At 43.5% G+C, this 22,268-nt stretch overlaps 1 protein-coding gene across 5 annotated transcripts in view; it reads right to left on the bottom strand.

Annotated features, from left to right (window-relative positions):
- Positions 1 to 10,860: 10,860 nt before the first annotated feature.
- The window catches only part of LOC146195026 (evasin P1180-like), a 34,639-nt gene continuing 23,231 nt past the window's right edge, over positions 10,861 to 22,268 (bottom strand). For all 5 annotated transcript variants that reach the window (XM_084597627.1, XM_084597624.1, XM_084597625.1 and 2 more), the window contains 3 exons: positions 19,696 to 19,766; positions 13,393 to 13,461; positions 10,861 to 11,033 (listed from right to left, as the gene is read on the bottom strand). In XM_084597627.1, coding sequence (XP_084453753.1) covers positions 10,887 to 11,033; positions 13,393 to 13,461; positions 19,696 to 19,766 — 287 coding nt within the window. In that variant the 3' untranslated portion in view covers positions 10,861 to 10,886. The remainder of the gene's footprint in view (positions 11,034 to 13,392; positions 13,462 to 19,695; positions 19,767 to 22,268) is intronic.

Here is a 22,268-nt window from a genome sequence, read left to right as displayed (position 1 = left end):
AGACGGGGAGACTTTCTACACATACGCGGACAGCAAAGGAGAAATCCGAGGAAGTTTTCAAAGGAAAATGGCATCACGCTGCTCGAAAAACGACGGCTCAAATGTGGGGCTGGCTTGAATCTGGCTCGGCTCTCAAAGGCTAGCGCTGTTGAATAAGTTGGTGTAAATATTTGTATATATACTTTTCACGAGGTTTACGATGTATTAGTAAGTGCAGTACATATTTTAATGTTGTTTTCGTTTAAAGGTCGCAAATATTAAAGCATGTAGTACAATATTTTATATCTGCCACTTTCTGTCCATCGCAATGGTCATCAGTTGCAAATCTCAATAATTTTGGTCGTGTAGCAGCGCGCACGAAAAATGGCATTGCCCTAACGAATGTCATTCGATGGAAATGACAAAAAAGTTTTCGTATGGCATTAGTCTAACATTTGCGCAGCGCCAATTCACTGGCCGAAGGCGCGTTTCATTACGAAATTATTTGTGAAATTTCTCTTCACAATAATTTCATTTGCTAATAACATGAATTGTTATTTTATACTCCAACAGCTTTAATTTCAACATAATTATTGTTTCCTTCTGCACTGGATGGGAACCGAGACACACCATCGGGCAAAAATTTTTAGGTTTTAGTTAAATCGGACATTTTAATAACTCGCGCGAAGCTGCCACTTGCTGCTGCGTCTTCGGGGTACATCAGCAATAACAAAAAGCGCTGATCGCGTGGAGCGGTCCTGAACTCAGCCACCCGCTTCACCTGGCATCCACTCCTGGCAAACCCCTTTTTCATAATGCCCTGGTCCTTGCCTTACTGGTTGACACCTTGGTTTGTCGCCAGAACTTGCGGAAATATCATGGTTATATTTCTTGTAAATATTTGAAAACATCTACTGGCACACTGACAACTACGATTGTAAGATGATGAGCTACATACACTCTACCCATAATGCTTTTATATTACAACGCCTACTTGACAGAACTGTTACGATATCGGAATTTCTAAAGAATATAGCAGGCATACCTTAGTTACTCTCATCCAGCTGCCGCAATAGTTCATTTAAAATGGATCTGGTGTGTTCGAATTGGAGAACCACCAACTTGTAATGTGCAATAGATCTGCACAAATATTTCCAGTACTCAGACGAGCAATAAGGGAGCAAAAATGTCGACACACAAGAATAAATATGCACCGCACATTATATTATCTCGTGAGATAACCTAGCTTCTTGTTTTTTGTGTGCATTAATGCTATCAATTGTAGTTTTCTTTTAGATGATTTCATGGAAAGTAGCCTGAGTAATGGAGTTTAACATACAGTATCACTGCACACTCGGTAAATGTGATTCGAACGGAGATTCCATTACGACTAAGAGATCCGAAGATGCCTTCTAACCACACCTTTTATTCTAGGAGAATGAACTTTGTCGAAACGCTCGCTTCCCATTTTTTTGCGATGAACGTACAAGACAATAGCCAATATTTATTCACATGGCTGTTCGAAATTAGTAGCATACTCATTTGCGAAGACGCCGAAGTATAAAATCATTACTCTCGTCTTGGAAGTATACATGAATATACCAATTATTATGAATAAAAAAAGCCTATGCATTTTGTTGCCTCCATATCATTGCTTGTTAAACAAACGCAGCGGCAGAGATTGCTACCAAGCATGCATAACCTTGCATGTAGCTGTGAAACATTCCGTAACAAAAAATACACATCGACGTTGGTCATGAAAATTTTCAACCCTTAAAAATGTGACTTCAGCTATATATCTCATGATATTGCCCTAAAATATTCGGAATGTAGAAACATTTGGGATATTTCGCAATTAGTTTTGAAAGCTCCTCTCTCATAATACGACAAAAGAGCTATGTTTTGCAGCAGTCAAAAAATTGTGTCTTGTAAATCGGAATTGGATAGTATCAAAACAAGAGAAATATTTCAAAAAATTACTCTATTTCGTCTGTGTTGAAAATCGACATATTTAGCGATATCATATGCTTCTTCGCTAAGTTGCGAGTAACTTATCGTAACTGTCGACATTCAACAATTGAATAAACGAGAAATTTCTCTCATGTTCCCCTAACTGCTTGTCCAACACAATTCGGATCAAAAAGATTCTTGCTCTTGCAGCTTGAAGAGTGTATTTTATGGTACCTTGAACCATCTTCGTTAGACACACTCGGGACACATCGGGTGTTAGATAAGAGAGAAATGGCCGCTGGGTTCTCTATATCTATTGGCTATACCACTTTTGCTCACGACTGTACGTCCACCAGGACCACCGAAACTGGGACGTAATACTTCCTTTTGTTACGTTCGCCTACAATGCGGCTGTACAGCGGACCACAAGTTACACCTCATTTTCCCACATTTACGGCCGTTCTCTCGCTACTCTTCTTGATGCCTCTTTCCTTTCTACATATGCCAGTTCCTCATCCTCTCTTCCTGAGCAGTTCATTTCTCCAGTGGCCAAATCTCGCCGGCTTGCTCGCGTCAACACGGAGGCTAGCCAGGAAGACCGCAAGTGCCGCTATGATGCAACCCATCGCTAAGTTTCGTTCCGTCCCGGCGACGAGTATTACTTTGGACAGCATTACGCACACCTGGGTGGTATGGTGGGGAGGGTCGAAAATGTGACGATCACAAACGGAGAAGCTATTCGACATCTGCCGTAAACTGCCGACCTCGATCACTGATGATCACTCGCGGAGTTCCATGGCGCATCATGACGGAACTAAGAACATGGAGACTTGTTGAGCGGTGGCTGAAGGAAGAGTGGCCGTTTCGCAGTAGCGGGTGAGTCGGCACTAACGACGATCCAGCGATTTCCATCGGAAGATTTCGGGAAGGGACCCATAAGGTCGATTCCAACTTTTGAAATGCACCATGTGGTGGAGTCACGGGATGCAGCAGGCCGTGTGGCGTTGACGTAGGATGTTTGTGTCGTTGGAATTCAGTGAGCTTGCCACACATCGCTCAGTCGTCTGGCGCACCTTCGGCCAATAAAATCGGTCGCGGGCACGGTGGCGGGTTCTTGCAGAGCTCAGGTGACGCTCACCAAAGCGGCACTTTTTAGAATTCGGGACAAGGCCAGCCTTCTGTAGGCAATTTAAAACAATAACTAGTCGCGTGTTATGTTCAGTAAAAGTCCAGCCAAAAATGACGTCGTCTAAATAGCACATGCAGACTTCCCACTTAAGGCTACGCAATACTGTGTTCATAAATGTTTCCAAAGTGGCCGGCGCATTATATAGGCCGAAGGGCATCACATTGAATTCAAATAGGCCATTCGGCGTAACAAATAAAGTTGTTTCTTTCTCAATGGGGTCCATTGGAATCTGCCAACACCCCGATCGCAAATCAATTGAAGAGAAGTAAGATGCAGAGAAAAGGCAATCTAAGGTATCGTCGATGCGCGGGATATGATACATATCCTTTTTAGTGATGGAGTTGAGGCGAAGGTAGTCGATGCGGAACCTCCATGATCTGTTATGTTTTACCAGCCCTTGCGTAGCAGCCCAAGGACTGGAGGACTTCTCAATTATGCCCCTCTTCAACATGTCTTTAACTTGCTCGGTGATAACCTTGCGCTCTGACGGAGACAAGCGGTACGGATTCTGGCGGATTGGATGGGCGGATCCGGTGTCAATCCTGTGGCGTGCACGCGACAGCGGAAAACGTTTAGAGTCGTCAGATTGCGCGAAATCAAAGACGGACACGTGCTGGGACAAGAGCTTCTTCAACCTCTGTCGTTGTGAGATGTTCAACAATGCGCTGATCACCGGAAGAAGCTTCTCGTGAGCAGGTTGTTTAGTTTCGGGGTTATCAAGAGAAGGATTAACGAGAGTCATATAATTCGGGAGAGCGGCGCTACATCAAGCTAGTTTTGTGCCCGCTGGAAAAACAAACGGGTCCGGCGAGCAATTCGCAGTCCACAATCCTGGAAGGCCCTATTTCGCTCAAACCAAGCAATGCGCTAATAATACATTCTTGTTTACGCACTGTAAATTAAGAGGTGCCACAGTAAACTCAAAAAAGCAATTAATAGACGAGAGCAGGACACCTGAACGCACACTGCAGAATGTACAGGTACGACGACTTCATCACACACACACAAAACATTTTCATAATTTGACGTCTTTTCCAAAAGTTCACGAGGAAGAGAACCACTAACACTTAGCGCTCCCGTTCGACAATCAACTGTAGCGCCAGACGTAAGCAGGAAGTCAATACTCAAGATTGCGTCGTGTGTAGATCGGGGCAATAGTGCAAAGTCCGCCGGAAATACTGTGCCCCCCAAAGAAGCCTTAACGCTGCATACCCCGACCGGATACAATAACTCTCCACCCACTCTATAAACATTAGCGGCTTCGTCCCAAGCAAACATAACCTTGTTCCTCAAATGGTTCATAAAATCTAAACTCCTTAGTGAAACAGGAGCACCAGTGTCTACCAACGCCGTCGTAGGCAAACCGTTGACAAGCACATTAAACTTGTTCTTTAACATGTACACAGACAGAGGAATAATAGGTAGCAGCGCATATTGTCCAGCGACCTCACCTTCATTGGCTGTGTTGGCTAGTTTTCTTGCAAGGATGGCGGAGATCGGCGCTGTGTTGACGGGGTACGGCGCACACGAAATGACGGAGACGGTGACCCACCATATTCAGACGCTGAAGTATGGCTGCGGAACCCTTCGTTTTGCAAACCGCCCCTCCATGGAGGATGTAATTGCCGATAGGTGTCTATTCAGGGCTGGACGGCGCGTCGGTTTAGTGCCGTCGGAGGATTCCTGAACGATGCGCGCCGATTGCAGTAGCGGGAAACGTTAACCGTAACACCACACCGGTAGTCCAAGGGAATAGGTCGATCAAACAGCTGCGCTAATTCAGTGGACTCTTGCAAGGTAGGACGCGACGAATATTTAAATGTAAGTTCCGGGTCGACGTAGCTTCCCGTCGTAGGCGTGGGTACGGTTGGAGTAGGACCAAGGGTCTCTGCGCTGAGAAGAGAATTGCCGGTAAATCTGGTTGGGCCTTGGTCGCGGGGTGTCCAGGTCTTAGCAGAAAGCGAAGTCGGTGTCATTGGCTGGTGTATAGATGGACGTTGGTGGGTACATACGTGCGTGGACTGCAAATGCGTATGCTTCATCCGCGAAGGCAGTGGGAGGCCGGGCAAGCAGTTCACGTCATGAAATTTCATCCCTAACGATTTCACAAATGGCGCACAGGAGACTTGAGGATGAATATTTTTCGGCGCTGGCCACGGTAGTAACATTTGCCAGCCGCCCAAACTTTGTGTAATGTGGCGTGTCTTGAGGGTCACGAATGCCAAGCAGTGTCGAATAACATCGGTTACCGAACGCAAGTTGTCTTTGGCAATGAGGAAGTGGCAGATCTCTTCCGCAATGCCCTTGATCAGATGACCTACCTTGTCTTCCTCGGTCATCCGACTGTCGACGGTTTTGCGTAATGTAAGTACTGCCTCGATGTATGTGATGCAAGTCTCACCTGCTGCCTGATCTCTATGAGCAACTTCCTCTTTGCAGTTAGAACGCCAAATTTTCTTTGATAGCTTCTACAAAGCCCTCCCATGTGGTCAGAGTGTCTTCGTGGTTCTCGTACCGCATCAAGGCGGTATGCGTCAAGAAGAGTACCACATTGGCGAGTTTCGCCACCGAATCCCATAGTTGAAGCTGCTCACACGTCAAAATCGAGTGAGGCACTCATCAGCATCTAACACTGCTTGACCGGCAAATGAACGACGATCTCGAAATGGTCGCGTCGCGTTTGAGGCAGTTGGTTATACATCACGAGACGGGGACAGAATGCTTTACGTTGATATTCTGGGCTCCTCAGTTGTCTGCTGCATTCTCGGAGGATTAGGAGAAAGACCAGCGAGGCGACGGCTCCGGCGAGGCTCCACCGGTTAAGGATGCGTCGTGAGGGTATTCGTACCCAGCGCCTGCCCCGAAGTTGTTATGACGGGGGGTTTGACGTCGGAGCGCTGCACAGGTCGAGGAGGCCGAGAACACAGCTGGTCAACGGCTGCGATTCCGACACCGGAACGAGAATCTCAACGTATTTCTCAACGTCTTTTCCCCTGTCTTCTATGTGTTTGCTCTTCTTCTGGATTGCTACAATATCAATGCGGCAACCTTCTCGCTTCATATAATAAGTAATGTTTAATGCAGCAGCACTCGCTATATCTAGCGCTTGAATCGTGGCATCAAGAGGGCTGAGTTAGTTGCACAAAAAGCTACACCATTCGGAATTCAATTGCCTGCGGATCACACACGTGAACTTAGTCATATCTATTTTCAAAACCCTAACGCATCCCCTGACATTGTTTGCATAACTTCATAGCTATTTACTCCAATTATACTTTAAGACAAATAATGTCCGCGAAAGTTGTGAATCGCAGTTTATGTGTAAATTTAACACTAACCTGTCGGCAACAATTATTCAGTTGCAAAGAAGGCCCACTTGCTTGTTTCAGCCTTAAGAGGTAACCTTGAGATGAAAAGAATGGTTATTTCAAATATTTCAGGAAGTCAAGGGTACATGAAAAGGTGTAGCGCAGCACATATTACGCTTCTACATTTTTACCCCCTTTAATTCCCACATGATAACGGCCTCTTGGCCCCTTGTAACGGCTTCCTGGGCCCTGTCAAGCTGCATATTTAGCTTTTAGCCCAGGAGGCTGCCCATAATTTTATCAAAAAATAAATAAAAATATGCATGAATGAACAATTGGATAAATGATGTTCATGAATATGCTATGGTATGATCACTGGTGTAAAAGCGCATTACCCATGGCTATGTTTGTCTTCTATAATTCCACAAATAAATTTTGAGATCTTGTTATCACCTCCCTGAATAGCTTGCTCTTCCTTCTTACTTAGGCTTACTTTTATTCCAGATGCGACATTTGCTGTTTAAATGCCTCTTCCATTTTATGCCCATTTAAATATCGTTTCATCTTTTATGACATAGCCCAACTCTGTGGTGCTTGGTTTACATGCATTTAAGTGCTTTCAAGACTTACTAAGCTGTCCTCTTCTGCTAGCTACAATTCAGTTACTGTGTAATTTGCCTCTGTTTATCCATTTTGAAATGTGTCATTATACTTGTTTCATGGCCATTTCTACTTGATCCAAACTTTTGCGCGCTGCATGTAGTATCTTCTGGTGCCGTTTGGGCCACCTTTTAAAAGCGCAGTCCAACACCAGCGATTGCAAGTCCTTACATGCTGTGGCGGGAACCATACAGAATATCCAAGAAATATCTTTTGGCGGCCCTCAATAGAATTTTTTTTCATTTCTTCGACTAAGCTGAGCGCTCTGCACACCTATGCCAGGTGCTGGTGTTCGTGTGTCTCCATGTGTATGCCCCATGACAGGCAGCATCCATGCCTCAAGTTTCTCTATGCCATCAATGTTTCGCTGTCACTATGCACCGTTGTTACGAAGACGCTGTACTCTCTACGTTTATGCTTGAGAACCATTAGACCCTGTTTGAAGTGTTTAATGAATATCCTGTCATTTGCGAGTAGTCTTCGTTATTTATGTTTTGCTCTCCTGGCCTCTCACTCCGTATTGAACGAAATGCAGTATGGTATTTGTATGCTATCAACAAATAAAGACTGTACGAAGTAACTGCATCACGCAATGCACATCACCAAGTGTATGATATGACACCACTGTGTGATACATCTATGTACCCATGTTGTACCAAGATCTGTGTTATAAATTATTGATGCAGAAAATTACAACCAGATAAAATTCTTACGGAGAGTTCCCAAGTGGCAAGGGTCTAACTTCAAAATCAGGAGCACCTCCGGACCTCCAGCGCCCACCAGCACTGTAGCGTCAGCGGCTCCCTCGCTTGACCCTGCGCCCAAACATCCTTGTTTGTCCAGCGACATCTCGGCTACACACCCTAGCACTATCCCAGCGTAATAAACACATTCCAGGTGCTTGCTAAACCGAGGATCAGGAACAGGAGGCCTTAAGACAAGGGACCTGGACAAGTTGTGTAAGCAGTGCATTGGCGTTTGACGTTAGAGACAGGAGCGTGATTGTGTAGGCCACGTCCATCGGGTGCTGCAAGACACGGTAGGAGTCCGTGTAACTATGCATGAGTTCTTCGTATAGGTCCACACGGCTGGCCGCAACCCAGAAGAGGTCGAGTGAATCAGGCCGATAGCGAACGTCTCGATCGTGATGATCGTAACGACGTTTTGGAAATCTGGGAAGACTTGAGGCGATCTTTCGGGCGGCGTTGTCGCGTGCTATGTCATCAAAATCATAACTGCTGGCATGTCATCAGCAGGCAGCAAGCTGTCTAAAGGGAGCATAGGGTCCTTGGCACATGGGCCTTGGCATGCTGATTATCATGTGAACGATTCGTCTTTTCTTGAAGAATTTTTGTCACGACACACTCAAGCGTCTGTAGAGCGTTAAGTATAAATGTTCAAGACTTGTACTGTTCACTTCCGCATAAACATCCCCCTACATGTGTTCACAAATATATAACAATTGAAAACGACGACAAAAAGTTAATTCGCAATGTTGTCATATATGGGGCATATTTTTTTTTTAGCTGTTCTCCGTACACGTTCAGTCCATCATTTTAGTTTGAGGGCACATTGCGTTTTGCAAAATGCAGGAGTCGTGGCACCAATTCAAATGAAATAATCTGAGTTATGTCGACAAGCCTATCAAGAGTATCGTCGGAGCTACTGTAAAAAACGTTGTTAGATATGTGAATGATTAGATTTTTTCATTAAAACGCCGAACCTGTCGAAGCACTCGAATACATTTGAATAATTTTTTTGCGACGGTGCAAAAGGCATTAACTGCACACACGAAACCCAGCCAGATTATATAGTTCCGTTTCACGATCTAAGGTTGAATTCTAGGGATGATCACGTCCATTAGAAGTTCGCACCAAAATTGAAGAAATTTTGCTATATTTTAAATGCATGCATTCCAGCTAGTCAGGTGTGGCTCGGCCGTTTTACGAACAGGGCCAGCTATTTTTACCTCTGGCGGGCATGCCATAAAGACGAGCTCCTACGAGCAGGCAGAAAAATTGAGTTAAGCGTGCTTGCGCGTAATAAGGTGATGGCAAAAGTAAAGACAACTAACAAATAGCATGCTCATGAGACGTTCAGTAGAAAAAAACATACTGCCATTGTACTTGTTCATAGAATGTCGCACCGTCTAAAGTTGGAATGAGATATGGAGTAGAGGGCATGTTTTCTTTGCCTATAATGCTAGGCACAATTTGTGATACGTAGACTGCAAGATAAATGACAAGGGATGATGGGGCACCATGAAGAATGCCAGGCAAAATATTAATACGTGGCAACAAAGTTATCCCAGGAAACACAGCACACAACGGCAGATGACTTGCGTGAATGATCCGGCAAGTTCCATCATTCTTCTTAGCACCAATCACCGCTTCTCCAGCTCCTTCTGTCTTCCTGCAGGGCAATCTATTTTACATAGACCAAACTAACTAATGTTATTGAACGTCGTCTTCTTCAATGAATGTTAAGGGACGCAGGCATATTGCAACATTATCTCCCCAACCCCCGCCATGGCAAGTACAGTGCTGTGGCGTACTATGTCGGGGAACTATCTCGCAGGGAAGAGCGCGCGCTGCAGTCGCGTAGGGAAACTGGAGGTTGAGTGCGTCATAAAACGCTGAGTGTATTCGGGCATTCTCATTCCTTCGTCATCCATGTAAAGATGTAAATAAACTGTCTTCCTCATCCTCCGAATGCGTGACCGTTCGCTGAACGGCACTTCATTCCTAATTGGAAAGGGCGTCGAAGCAGTCGAGGATTCGCCGTGTGGCACGCGACTCTCATCTCTAACAAATGCTAAGTGTAATCTCAGTTTGGACTGATTCGTTATTATTTGAGCAATGTAAAATCTTTATTGACTGGTTGATCGCTGTGAAGCAGTACTTCCTCTTCGACTAGAAACATGTATATTCTATTTACCAGCAGAATTATTCAATGAAATTCTTGACGTATATCACGCGGCAAAAAAGAATAGTAAGGAGAAGCAGTGAAGTGGTGTACTACTGAGTCCCATTCCTCTATTTTGCCTTTCTGTACAGCCTGTTGAACTGAGCGGCGGCAGATCATTTCTGCGAAAGAAGCGCACATGTATGCTTAAAACAACAAACGCACTTTTTAGCACGGCATTACATTTTCTCATGAGCTTTGTAAGGTGGCTTTGTTCATATTTTATTGGTTGTCGTGAAGTTCCTGCGAAAAGGGCCACTTGCGGCGTACGTAGGCGGTAAAAATTGGGTTGATTTCTTCTTAATCGCACATAAAGCTTAAATGACCAAAATAGCCCCTTAAATGAATGCTAAATCTTCACCATCATCTATATTACTTGTTTACCCAACAAATACCTCAAAAGCATCGCGCGTCAAGATACTCATCGTTGCTTCTATAGATCTACAATTCATTACGTTCTTTTACACCTTCGTCTTCTTATGAAACCACTATCATGTAGTTTTTGTATGTGAGGAAAGCGCAGTGAACTAAACTAAAACACAAGCTGTCTGTTTGCGCTCTGCCTCTATTAAATCCTGTTTGGTTGACAACTCCCTATATGTAGCCATCTGAATGGCGAAAAAGCAATTCACTCAACTTAAACTTTAAAATTATCGCTGATATTGCGCATATTGGTTGTGTATAGAAGAGGAATAAGCAAGACAGTTTAGAATATGCAAACTGTCATGTCTATTATGTCACAATTCTTGAGATATTAGAAATGTTCACTTGATTTTACTATAATTTCATTACACAAACGGTAATCAAAAATGAAGGAAGGCTGCCAAGACAAGAATTTATTGTCGGAAATTAAAATCTCCCACACGAACGCACGTTTCGTTTTGTCCGGTGGGCAAGCAATCTCCGAATGAATTGCATTTACCAAGTCGGCAGCTGTACGGTTTGTACCTCTCCATATTCTTGGCTTCTGGTACTGTGATGACCTAAAATCGAGCAGAAAACTGAGACGTCAGCAGGCATCGAGAAAATTGCAACTGAATAAATAATTGCAGTTGCATCAAGTTATGCCTATCACAAAGGGTAGGTATTATATATAACCGCATATTTCGATTTTTTGTCTGCTGTATAGGGTGGCGTAAAATGTGTTTTGTTCGTTAAAAGTTAAACATCACATTGCTTGATAAGAGCCCCACATTATATTAAAGAAATGTATTAGATATACGCTTCAATTTAGCTGGTTTTGTGAGTGTTAATTGCAGGCGATATAGGACATTTTCGAGCTTTAAAGATGATCGCGTGCAAAAGAATAAGACAATCAAAAGGCAAAGTAAACCAAACAAAAAGTACAGCATAGTGGAAGAGCTAAGGCAGAAGGAAGAATAACGTCTGAATATAAAAACGGTAACATAATCATTTATATTCACAAAATATTATATAAAACGTTCGTTTAGGCAAGTGACTATATACGCATTTTTGCTACACGTTGCAGATATTCTAAACATGAGGAACTAGGAATTCAAAGGCTTGCATTATAGAGTTAGTCCTGGGGCAGGGACGCGTCTTGTCAAAATATCGTGCCAAATTATGCCTATTTGTGTGTATACATTACGCAAAGAAGGATCTATGGTGCTCCTAAGGATAAAAATGGAAGGCATATATTAAATAGGATTCAATGAAAGCATTGACAAGAAAAAAGTTTATTACAATAACAGTTCCTCTTGTAGTAGTGTACCGAACTGTCGCGATAAGCCTGTTAGCGTATATTTGCGGCAATAATGTTTTCCTATAGTAACGTTTATCAAAGTAGTTTCCTCAGATAGAACGGAATCAATATATTATTATCGTAATATCACGAGTGATTGCTCACCCTTCGTCAACCCAAATTCATAAAAGGTGGGGTGTCGAAAGTATTAGTGACCACACAAATATATAGAGAGGGGTGGAAATATGCATGGTTTGTTTGCGTCTGGCATGACTTTGCAATAGGTGTTATAACTTTATTCTCGGGATGTTATTTCGCTCGCAAGACATAAAAAGTAACTTTTTACTGCTTGCTGCGTGCATAACGCGAAAGCCGTTCTGGAAACGCGGCGGCTGCGTTTCGATGGAGGCGAAACGAAGTGGCGTCCGTGTGCTGTGCGATGTCAGCGCACGTTAAAGATCCCCAGGTGGTCGAAATTACTCCGTAGCCCTCCACTACGGCTCCTCTTTCTCTTTCCACTTTCATTCCCACCTTCCTCCCTTCCCTTACGGCGCGGTTCGGGTGTCCACAGAGCAAGTGTGACAGTTACTGCGCCTTTCCCTTCCTGTGAACCAATTTTAAAACGGTAGCTTTCATCGCGCATAAAAAAGCAGCAGCAGCACTGGCCGCGAAAAAGGCAGTCACAAATGAACGCTAAACTGGGCTCTGAATACACGCCTTTCGAAAAAGAACACCAATGGGTTTTCACTACAGCTAGGTCTGGCGCCATTGGGAATGAGGCATACAGTGGTCGTTTTGCAACAAAGTACCAGTTGGCGCTGCAGGTGATGTAAATTGAAGTATCGACCTTCCTCACCCGTACAGAGCACAGACTTTCTTCAGCTTGTAAAATGAAAAGAATGCTTGCTATTGTTTTCTCAGCGGCTTTGCTTTCTGCACTACTGTCCTTCACGTTGTTGTTGTGAAAATGGGAAATAAATTAACAAAATCTCTTTTTTCTTTTTGTTTGATCGTGACTCATGATGGTGCACATTTAGCAAATTGTGATGCCCACAGTTTACGACTGATAAGAAGGTTGGGTGATGAGAAGGTGGTTTTTATGTAATCGATATCACGGCGGCTGCGTTTCGGTGGAGGCGAAACGTAGTTCCATCTATGGGCTGTTTGACGTCAGTGCACGGTAAAGATCTCCAGGTGATCGAAATTACTCCCAAGCCCTCCACTACGGCACCCCTTTTCCTCTTGCCGCTTTCACTCCCACCTTCCTCCCTTTTGTTACGGAGCGGTTCAGGTGGCCACAAAACAAGTTTGACGGATATTGCACATTTATTTTCCTGCGAACCAAGTATTGCTATTTTACTGGGATGGGAGATGGCTAGGGACATTACGGTAAAAATACAAGACAGAGATTGTGTATCACATCTTTTAAATTTAATCACAAATTCATATCACATCTGCGTTATAAAGGACATCCAGTTCGTTCGCAAGGGTCCTTTTTTGCCAAGGTATATGCAAACAAAAAAAAATGTACTTTCTAACATAATGCTATGTATACGCGAGCAAAAAGACGCCAGAAGCTATAAGGAAAGACTCTACGGGCAGGTCTTCGAAACGGCATTCGGGGTAAAAAATTAACTTACATAGCATTCAGTGTTCTTAGGCACCAAGCTTGGCTGTTCTTCACACCGATATGAGCATCCAACAGGCTTCTAAAACAAAAAATATATATCCTATTTATTTCACACGTTTTCAAGTGAGCAAAGGCTACGAAAGCAGGACAAAAAGTCAGAAACGTTATCATGTTTCGGTATAATCAAGCACAAAACGAACGCTTATTTTAAGTTACTACCCGAACTCAAGAGGTGGCGTTCAGCGTATATTACAGGAATGGGCAAGGATCGAAAGCATGATGTGATGATTGATAATCTCTGGAAAAGAACTGTGGTATGACACAAAGGGCTGTTCTATAATTAATATTTAAAGCGGACTTCCGTTTCATTGGTACGACCGTCCAAGATAGCCAAAACATATCTGCGTGTAGCTAGAGGTTGCCTACAAATATCGAACTGCCCTTCTGTCTGTGGAATTGCGAGTAAGCTTGGTGGCAACCTCCTAATTACAGCAATGTCCTGAAATATTTATTTTTAGTATATATGACAAGTTCAGTTCAGGCACTGCCCACATAAAGAAGTAATAAAAATGATATACAGCTGTATTGATAATTCCCATATTGCAGTCCTTACAAATGCATTCCGAAATGTCTAAACTAGCTAGACTTCATTGATTTGCATGAACGCACTCACTTGTCCCAAATCCGCTCTATTTTGATTCACTTTCTAAATAAGCTTCATTCATTTTAGGTTCTTTGCGCATTCTGAAACATGTTGCAGAAGAGGCCACATACAAGCCACGTAAATGAAATTCGCACTGGCTTGAAAGTGGATAGACTGTTCGCGAGGCAACGCACAATGAAGCCAATAGTGTTAGCGCATGGACAGCCGCCGTACACATTGTAGTGCAAGTCGCTTATAAATGCGTAAATGGAGTCTGCAATCAATATGACTAAAAAAACTTGAACATTAGTACAACCAACCACGTTTAAATGCCTGAAAGTTGAGACTCTTTTATATGTCATATTTTCGGAGGTTAATGAGCCAAGTTTACTGAAAGCAATATTTCAAGCACAAAACAGTGAATGAAGTTCCTTCGCATATATAATTCTTTCCAACAGCTTTTGTATGCTTCTGCCGATTTCAACTCTTACCTCGGCGTTTAGAGACCTCTTATCGCCGCGAAAACTCACTGCACATTAGATGTGTAGAATAGGCGTATACTGAGATCTAGCAATGAAATTTTCGCTGAGCAAAAAGAGTTTCCTCATGTTCCTTTATTGTAATGTTTGCAGTGGCTGTTGCTAGAAATACTTGAATGAAAACATTGCGTGCAGTTCTAGTTTACGAGTTAAATTCCACATCTCTTTTGTTTCGTCGATATCCAACTGATTCTGTGCTGCTATAGGCAAAAAATCGTCCCTAGCAGAAAAAAAAAACGAAGCATTTTTTATGTTATTGCAACATGCGTTTAGTAGTATTTATGAGCATACGCTTGTAAGAAGAAGCGATTTTGTAGCAAAAAATATGGAGTGCTTTTCCTGCGCTTATCTCGCAAGATAACTAACAAAGACATCAGAGTGCACATATTTAGTAAACGCTTTAGCGCACCTTAAACGGCATGGCGCTATAGCATCAATAAATCCCGTCTCTAGCTCCTCTTGCGGATGCATTGCGTATAAAAACACTGTGCGTCGCTTAAACACGAATCTTTTAAAGCGTCGAATCTCGCACCATCCTTACCATTCAGTCGTAAGCACCCGGATATTTCAAAGACCACTGGACCTATAGTGATCTGTAATGCCTCGCTTGTGGGATTCGGGCTTGCTGCGGCTGCCCTTTGCGCGGCCGCCGCCCGCTTCCCAGTTGTTCTCCTCGTTCCCTTTCTCCCGCCTGAGGCGGCGGAGAGGGGCTCGGACGACTTGTCACTGTCGTTCGGGCCACAGCTCCGCCCTGGCGTCCCAGTGGCTGTTCCCATTGGCGCCTTTTGGCGGGAACACGGCACCGCTTCGAGGGCCGCGCTCGCGCGACCCTCCGAGCGGGGCCCAGGGAGAGACTCCTCCGAGACATCGTAAGGTGCGTACGCTACTGTTCTTGTCTGCCGGCCTTTGTCCGCGCAGACCAGTGTGTACTCGAGTTCGTCTGCTCCGGGTCGTACCTGAGAGCGCAACTCGAGCCTGTCGATCGTGATCCAACGATCCGCGACAGGCGTACCTTGCGGTGGTTGCCCATTTTCTCTCAAAGGAACCCTCTGGTCACTGCGAGAGAGAGATCACTGCACGCCCTTGCGTGCTTGCGGCGCACTCCGTGTCACTTGTGCGTTTTGTATATTGTGTATGTGTGTGCGTGTGTGTGTGTGTGCCGCTGGAGGATGGCGTTTCAATAAACGTCTCCTTTGTGAACTTGGAGGCTGGTGTCCTTGCAGCGAAGTGCTCTCCTCCCGGTGGAGGTTGAGTGCGCGCGCGGTGACGGCTGATCGGGGCTTCGGCTCGCGCGACGCTCGAACCCGCGGTGGTTCGTGGCCTATGTCCACGTAGAAACCACACGCTTTACTGAGCCCTATAGACGCGGCTGTATAGCATAATGTCTGACGTATCACCGATGGTCCTAGAAGCTGGATTGCTGTTACACCCTACCGTTTGAAAAAAGCTGTAGTTGGCAGCCCTTGTCATGCCATATGTTCTCGTAGTATCGCTACAACTCATCGAACAATTTGTGCTTGGCCATGCTGCGTGTGAACTACCTCATTCTAAAAACAGCGCGAACAAACGGGACGAAAGGAAGAAACCACAGGAACAAGCGCTTCCTGGATCGTTGGTTGCTGTGTGTGTGTGCAAAGCTCGTGAAAAAAATGCTTGTTCCTGTGGTTTCTTTCGTCCCTGTTTGTTCGCGCTGTTTTTTGGATGATGTATCACCAACTCGCCCGCTTAACTATCATGTGAACTACCACGTGTCAGAGCTACGCCTACTAACTGTCACTCACTCTGACGCAATGGAAGCAAATACATTATATTTATCTAATAGAGGTTTCTCGTTAATAGAGAAATTGTTGTCTGAAGGAGCGCCGTACAGCCGAACATTCGCTTGTGTAAAAGAAGGGCAAGACATATTGCAATAGCATCAAAGGATTCGTCTCCATAAGGTACTGCGTCGGCGTTGTTATTGGAAACTCGGGATCATTCTTCTGGCAACTGGTATTAAGCAGGTAAGATTTAGCGGACACCGATTTGTCGATAGGTTATATCACGTCTCAAGACCAGAAAATGTGGCCAACATGGCAGGTGCCGCTAATTTGCCTAACTTGAGAATTGTATTTTTGCTAAGAATACAAAATGAAGGTGAAAAGTTTTTTTCTTTATTTCATCGGCTGCATGTCGAGCTACATCATGTATCTGCTTAAGGAGGCGTCTATTAAAGGTCACATCCATAGCGGAAAAACTGTGGTTCACAATATTGAAGAAATTGAATAGGGAGTACAACGAGCGAAGAATACTGACATCTGTAACTCAGTTTAACAGCTGAACTCCAGACTAAATTGTTGGAAAACAACATAAGCTTTAAAATTTTGAAGCCATATTGGTTATTGTTGGAATATAGAAATCTTTCACCAGCTAGATTATCAGAGGAAAATGACCAGTAAATCACTTTTGAATCTACCTTAGTCGCAGTGATTCCTTTTATGTTAGTAAATTTGCTTATGCGCTAGTTCAAACATTTCTGAAGAACTTCAATCTTTACAGATTGAAAATGCCGCAAATATTAAGACAGAGCTAGTTGGGAGAAAATGCTGCTCATATAAAAATGTTACCAAAATAGCGATTTTATGTACGGCAGAACCACGGGTGATAAATGCGTAGACCAGAGGCCGTGCACTAATAAATGACTTGTAGATCACGGGTCATGCATTAGTAATCTTTGGCCCATTCACAAGCTATCGAGGACAACAAATATTGTCGACGCACCACCGACTTGTCGAGCCTCTGGACACGGTTGGCGCATGCATGGGTCACTACTATCTCATGTGCGGACCAACCTTGGTCAAAAACAGGACAAGCCGGCGATGCGCTCACGGTACTCGTTGGACAGAGGTTGAATGTGGATGATCGGCCATGCTGAGGACGATATCACTCCCCTCAAAACCATTCGAGCGATATGGCCGAGTTTTGACTGGTTGGGTTCGGTTCACTATAATGCCATTCGCCGTGCACGGATGGGCACCAGGCGTGCAGCCAGAGAATTCAGTTTGTTTCGCATCCAGTTTAAAATGCGTTTGGTGTAGTTTTATGATTTTCACCAGCTAGAAGTTTTATATTTGAAAGGTATCGGCACAGTCATTGTAAAGTACTAAGAGTGTCATCAGAATACACTGCGGCTCCCTCTTTCCTCTGCTATTTTGCTATTGCATATTAGTGGCCCGAATATCCGGGTCCAGTTTCATTCATATATAAGTAACTATTAGTAATATGATACTCTGACTATGCATTTCGCTAGCTTGGTTGATTCTCTAGGGCTATATTAGTCTTTTCATTCCTTGCTGCGCTTATACATTTTAGGCATAATTATTGGCCTGCAATTCCTATTTTTGGGTAATGCAGAGCAGATATCGACACCTAGTCAATAATACGAAGAGGTGGAAATATATAAAATATATTCAAACAATCGGCTTAAGCCCGCTAGGACCTTGGCCCCCGTAACGTCCCGCACTATGTCAAAAAGTTCAAGCTTTTATGTTCATGTTGTCGGCAGTTCGAGTCGTCGCAACAAGCTACAAGATTTGAGTTCAAAGGTGACAGAGGAACCTCATAAACTGTTCAATAATTTGCATAAAAGGTGCATCCCAATTCGGCTTTCCATATACTCTAGCAAACATACTTCAAATTGTGCATATCGCGCAACTCTGACAAAACATCGTTGCCTCAATGATCTATCTTATACTGCAGAGGACTGTAGCTGCTGTCTAATCTGTAAAATATATTTCCCACAAATTAAGCACCTATTACTTTATACGACCTCCTTGCAGGTTATAATAGCACTGACGCGGTATTCTAAAGCAATTGTTTTCTCTTGTTTGCATGGAAAGGATAAAAAATATGCGTAAGGCTTAGTTTTGTTATAATTCTCAGTGGGCTTATTTCGAGAAGCGCACAGCAGCCTCTGGCTGGAACTTTTTCATTGCACGCGAATGTTGAACATAATTACATTATAAAGAAATTTTCGTCGCTACTTCACACACTGTCCGAACGTCCCGCTGACGCCGTTTTCGAGACCAGTATACCTTTCGCTTTAAGGTAATCGCACATTTGAGCCCTTCAGACACATTATCAAGAGGACCATAAACATACTGGAACGCAAACGATTTGATAATATTGATGTAAGAAACAGTACTAAATGATATGCGCGAGCGTATAATAAAATTGCTATTATGAACCATATTGTGAAATTAAGGTTCATCAAATTGATTTTTTAATCTTTCCAAAAACATTTTCTTCGCGCCGGACGCCCCCGTCGCTGTTGTGTATGTGTGCGTGTCTAAATTGAGTTCACCCTTGCTTCATATGCTGAAACAAAACAGACGTCATAACGAAAACAAATTTTAAAAAATCTACCTTTATTAACTATAAACACCGGTATCCCTTCATCTCGGAAAAGCTTCTCAATGATATTGATATTGCTTTCATTGCTCTTTGAATATACATCTCAATCACTGCTGTTTCAAAGCGCAGACTTTGAATGCGTCTTATTTATGTATTTTGTACATTGTAAACCGCAAGTGAAAAAGCATCGCACAGTATTTTCCTTGTGTGATAGACATGAAATATTTCATTTGGTCTCTTACTCGTTTTGGGATCTAAACAAATAATCAATGCGGTCCTGATGCAGAAATTTCAATAAAGATCCGTACGAGGCATATCAAGCCATATGTAGTCTTTGTCAAAAATATGCGGCTCAAGATTCTTGCTTCTAAGCCGCGTAACACAAATCGAGTGTATAAATCTTGTTGATGATAAATCCCATCCCCCTCTTGTCTTGCGTACATACATATTCGAGTACTTCTTCCATAGACCCAGATACAGGGCTTAGAAACGAGCTCCTGAGCCTGTGTAAGATTGCAAAATTTAGTACCAGGCAAAATTTTGCGCCATTGTGCCCTTACCTGTCCGTTCTCATCCGGCACCTTACAAAAGTTCCACATTACGTCAACGGTGTCCTAAAGCAGCCGCTAAAAGGGCAAATATGCGCAGAATGGGCCTTTTTAATGGGTGTCTGTTACGCTTTTATAGTAGCGTTATTATAATGAAGCGTTACAATATTCACAGATTCTGGTCAGCATACCATGTTTGTGGGACCCTGAAGGTGTAGTGCAGGTGGGCAGGGCGCTCTGGTAGTCGTAGTAGGAATGGGTGCTGCATAAATAATGAAAAGAGCCCTAATTAACAATTATACTCCTCTTTAATAATAATAATATGAACGCCTTTTCAGTATGTACAAAAGGAATACGTGGTTGCAGATTTCGTAAACGAGTGCCCTATTGTTTAGGCGTGAGCCGTATCGTCGATGTTGTGTTCTCCAGAGATTAGTTTTACACTTCGTACTATGTTACAAGGCTTGTCAAGGTTCGGCCTGAGCACAATATCTTCCACCATTGCTTTCAGTGACGTTCTCAGCAACAATAACTTAACTGCCCAAGCCTTAGTTCATTGCCTACACCACTTTGATTTTTAAAATAAGATATACCAATTACTCCTATGTTAATGTGTACTAAGGGCCACATACATATCAGGCTCTTTTGAGCGTGTTCCTAGAAACAGAGGGAAACCTTTGTATGTTTACATTACTGAAATAGGTATTATATTTCAGACAATGCGCACATAATGTGTTAAAACTGACGGCAACTCAATGAAGAAGCAATATGAATAGTTACCGCCTATTCGGGTGTAATTACCTTTTGTGCTACAGGATTTTGAAAGAGCGTTTCGCATCATCATTACCATAATCATCATCATCATCATCCTCAGCCTGACTGCACCCACTGCAGGGCAAAGGCATCTCTCACATTCCTCCAATTAACCCGGTTCTGTGCTAGCTGCATCCACTTGACCCCTGTGAACTTTTTAACCGCATCCGCCCACCTAACTTTCTGCCGCCACGTGCTACGCTTTCTTTCCCTTGGAATCCAGATTTTCCCATATATTCCTGAATTTCCCATTTGAGCCTCTTCATATTTAACCTTATATACGATTGGCGTAATTCTATAATAAAATTTTGGCTGCTCACTCCTAAATGCTCAGTATGTTGAACAGGACCTCCTTGTGCGAAACAGATTTATGTTCACTCGTGAGATTTGTACCTGCACTATATGCAAGTGTGCATATAGTGCGTTCGAGCTCAAAGTATCACTTCCGCTCGACTGCAAAATAAGACAAAGTATAAGAATATGTCATATATGTATTGCACATCTGTTGTATAAGTACCGCATTTTCACTGCAAAAACCGTCTTTTATTGGTCAGTGAGTGCCGCAAAGTGTGCCAAAACCTATCGTATTTAAAAACGTTTTTCCCAATGAAGGGCCATTCATTAAACGTTTGCATAGAGTGTGCGAAAATGGTGTCTAAAGCTCCTCACGGTTGCCACTGTTTGCTTATTTTTTATTATTGCTAAACAACAATGTTGTTGATTCTTTTTTGTCTACTTTTCGCATAGACAAGCGCTATTAACGCTATGGCCTTAAAGGCAACGTTCACTGCGAACTTAGACGTCGGCGCCGGAGCCAGGATCAGCGCTGTGAATGAAAACTCACGGCCATATATTGCTGTGACGTCGCCGCTGGCGCCTTACTTGGTCACGCACTGACAGACTGTAGAGTTATCCGACGTTATATTTGGCAGGAGGTGTCATATATAACAATCAACCTGCCTGGACTATTGCCTTCACGTTTTTTAACGCCTCACTGGTATTATCATTCGACTTTATTGAAGCAGGGCTTTAAAGGTGGAGTGGTTGCTAACGCTATCATCTCATATCTTAAAGACGGAACTTCGTTTCCCCCATAAATTGTTTTCTGCGTATTAGTGCAATATTGCTGGTTGATCTCAGAAAACGTGCCCTGCACTATCGCAATGCAAACAAATAAATCCCCCCAGTTCCAATAGGGTGAAGGGGTCAAACTTGGCACGTTCATAGAGCTATCAACCTATTTAAAATGATATGTGGCTCTAACGGTCGTTAGCGAAATGGGATATATAGAAGAACCAGAACCTGCGACCGCAAATAGACCATAGGCGAAGAGAAATCCCGCACCATCTTCTCTCCTCCTAAAAGTATTAAAAATCAGACCATGAGCTCAATGTTAGGAACTATACTATGGATCTACCAGTTAAACACAGCCTTGGACGTCATTTTCGCAAATGAACGAGAAGGCTGCTACTCACGAATGAGATGAAGGCGTCTAGACTGGAAAACTCTCCCGAGACTTTGCAACTCATCCGAGATTGCGTCTTTAACAAAATGGTGCTCACCGATAAGTAGTATCTCTCGAACCAGCTTGGAATTCGCAAATGCACGAAGACATGCTTACCAACCCACCCCTGCTATATAGGTATTTTCCTATTATCATCATGAGCGTCAGGATCCTTAAAGCATTGAGCAGGTAAGACTACTGTTTGTGAAAACGAGGTCAGAATAGACCCCTAGACATAACGGGACCTGATCCTAGAATCCGATATCATTCCCTGTCTCGGGAAAAAGCTGGGTACTTGGACTGGTGACATTGCCATGACTAGGCCACTGCTGCATGAATACTCTCGAGCGATGTTAACCGCACCACCTCACCTTCAGAACGAAGGACGTTTTCCCAGAAGAGTTTTCTAATCTTACTCTGCCAGACTGCACTACTTGCTATTGAGGC

The sequence above is a fragment of the Amblyomma maculatum genome, chromosome 3 (genome assembly GCF_055883805.1).
Source record: "Amblyomma maculatum isolate TAMU_Amacu chromosome 3, ASM5588380v1, whole genome shotgun sequence".
NCBI classification, from domain to species: Eukaryota; Metazoa; Arthropoda; class Arachnida; order Ixodida; family Ixodidae; genus Amblyomma; species Amblyomma maculatum.
Note: the sequence above shows the minus strand (reverse complement) of the source record. Positions and strands in the feature narration are given on the sequence as shown.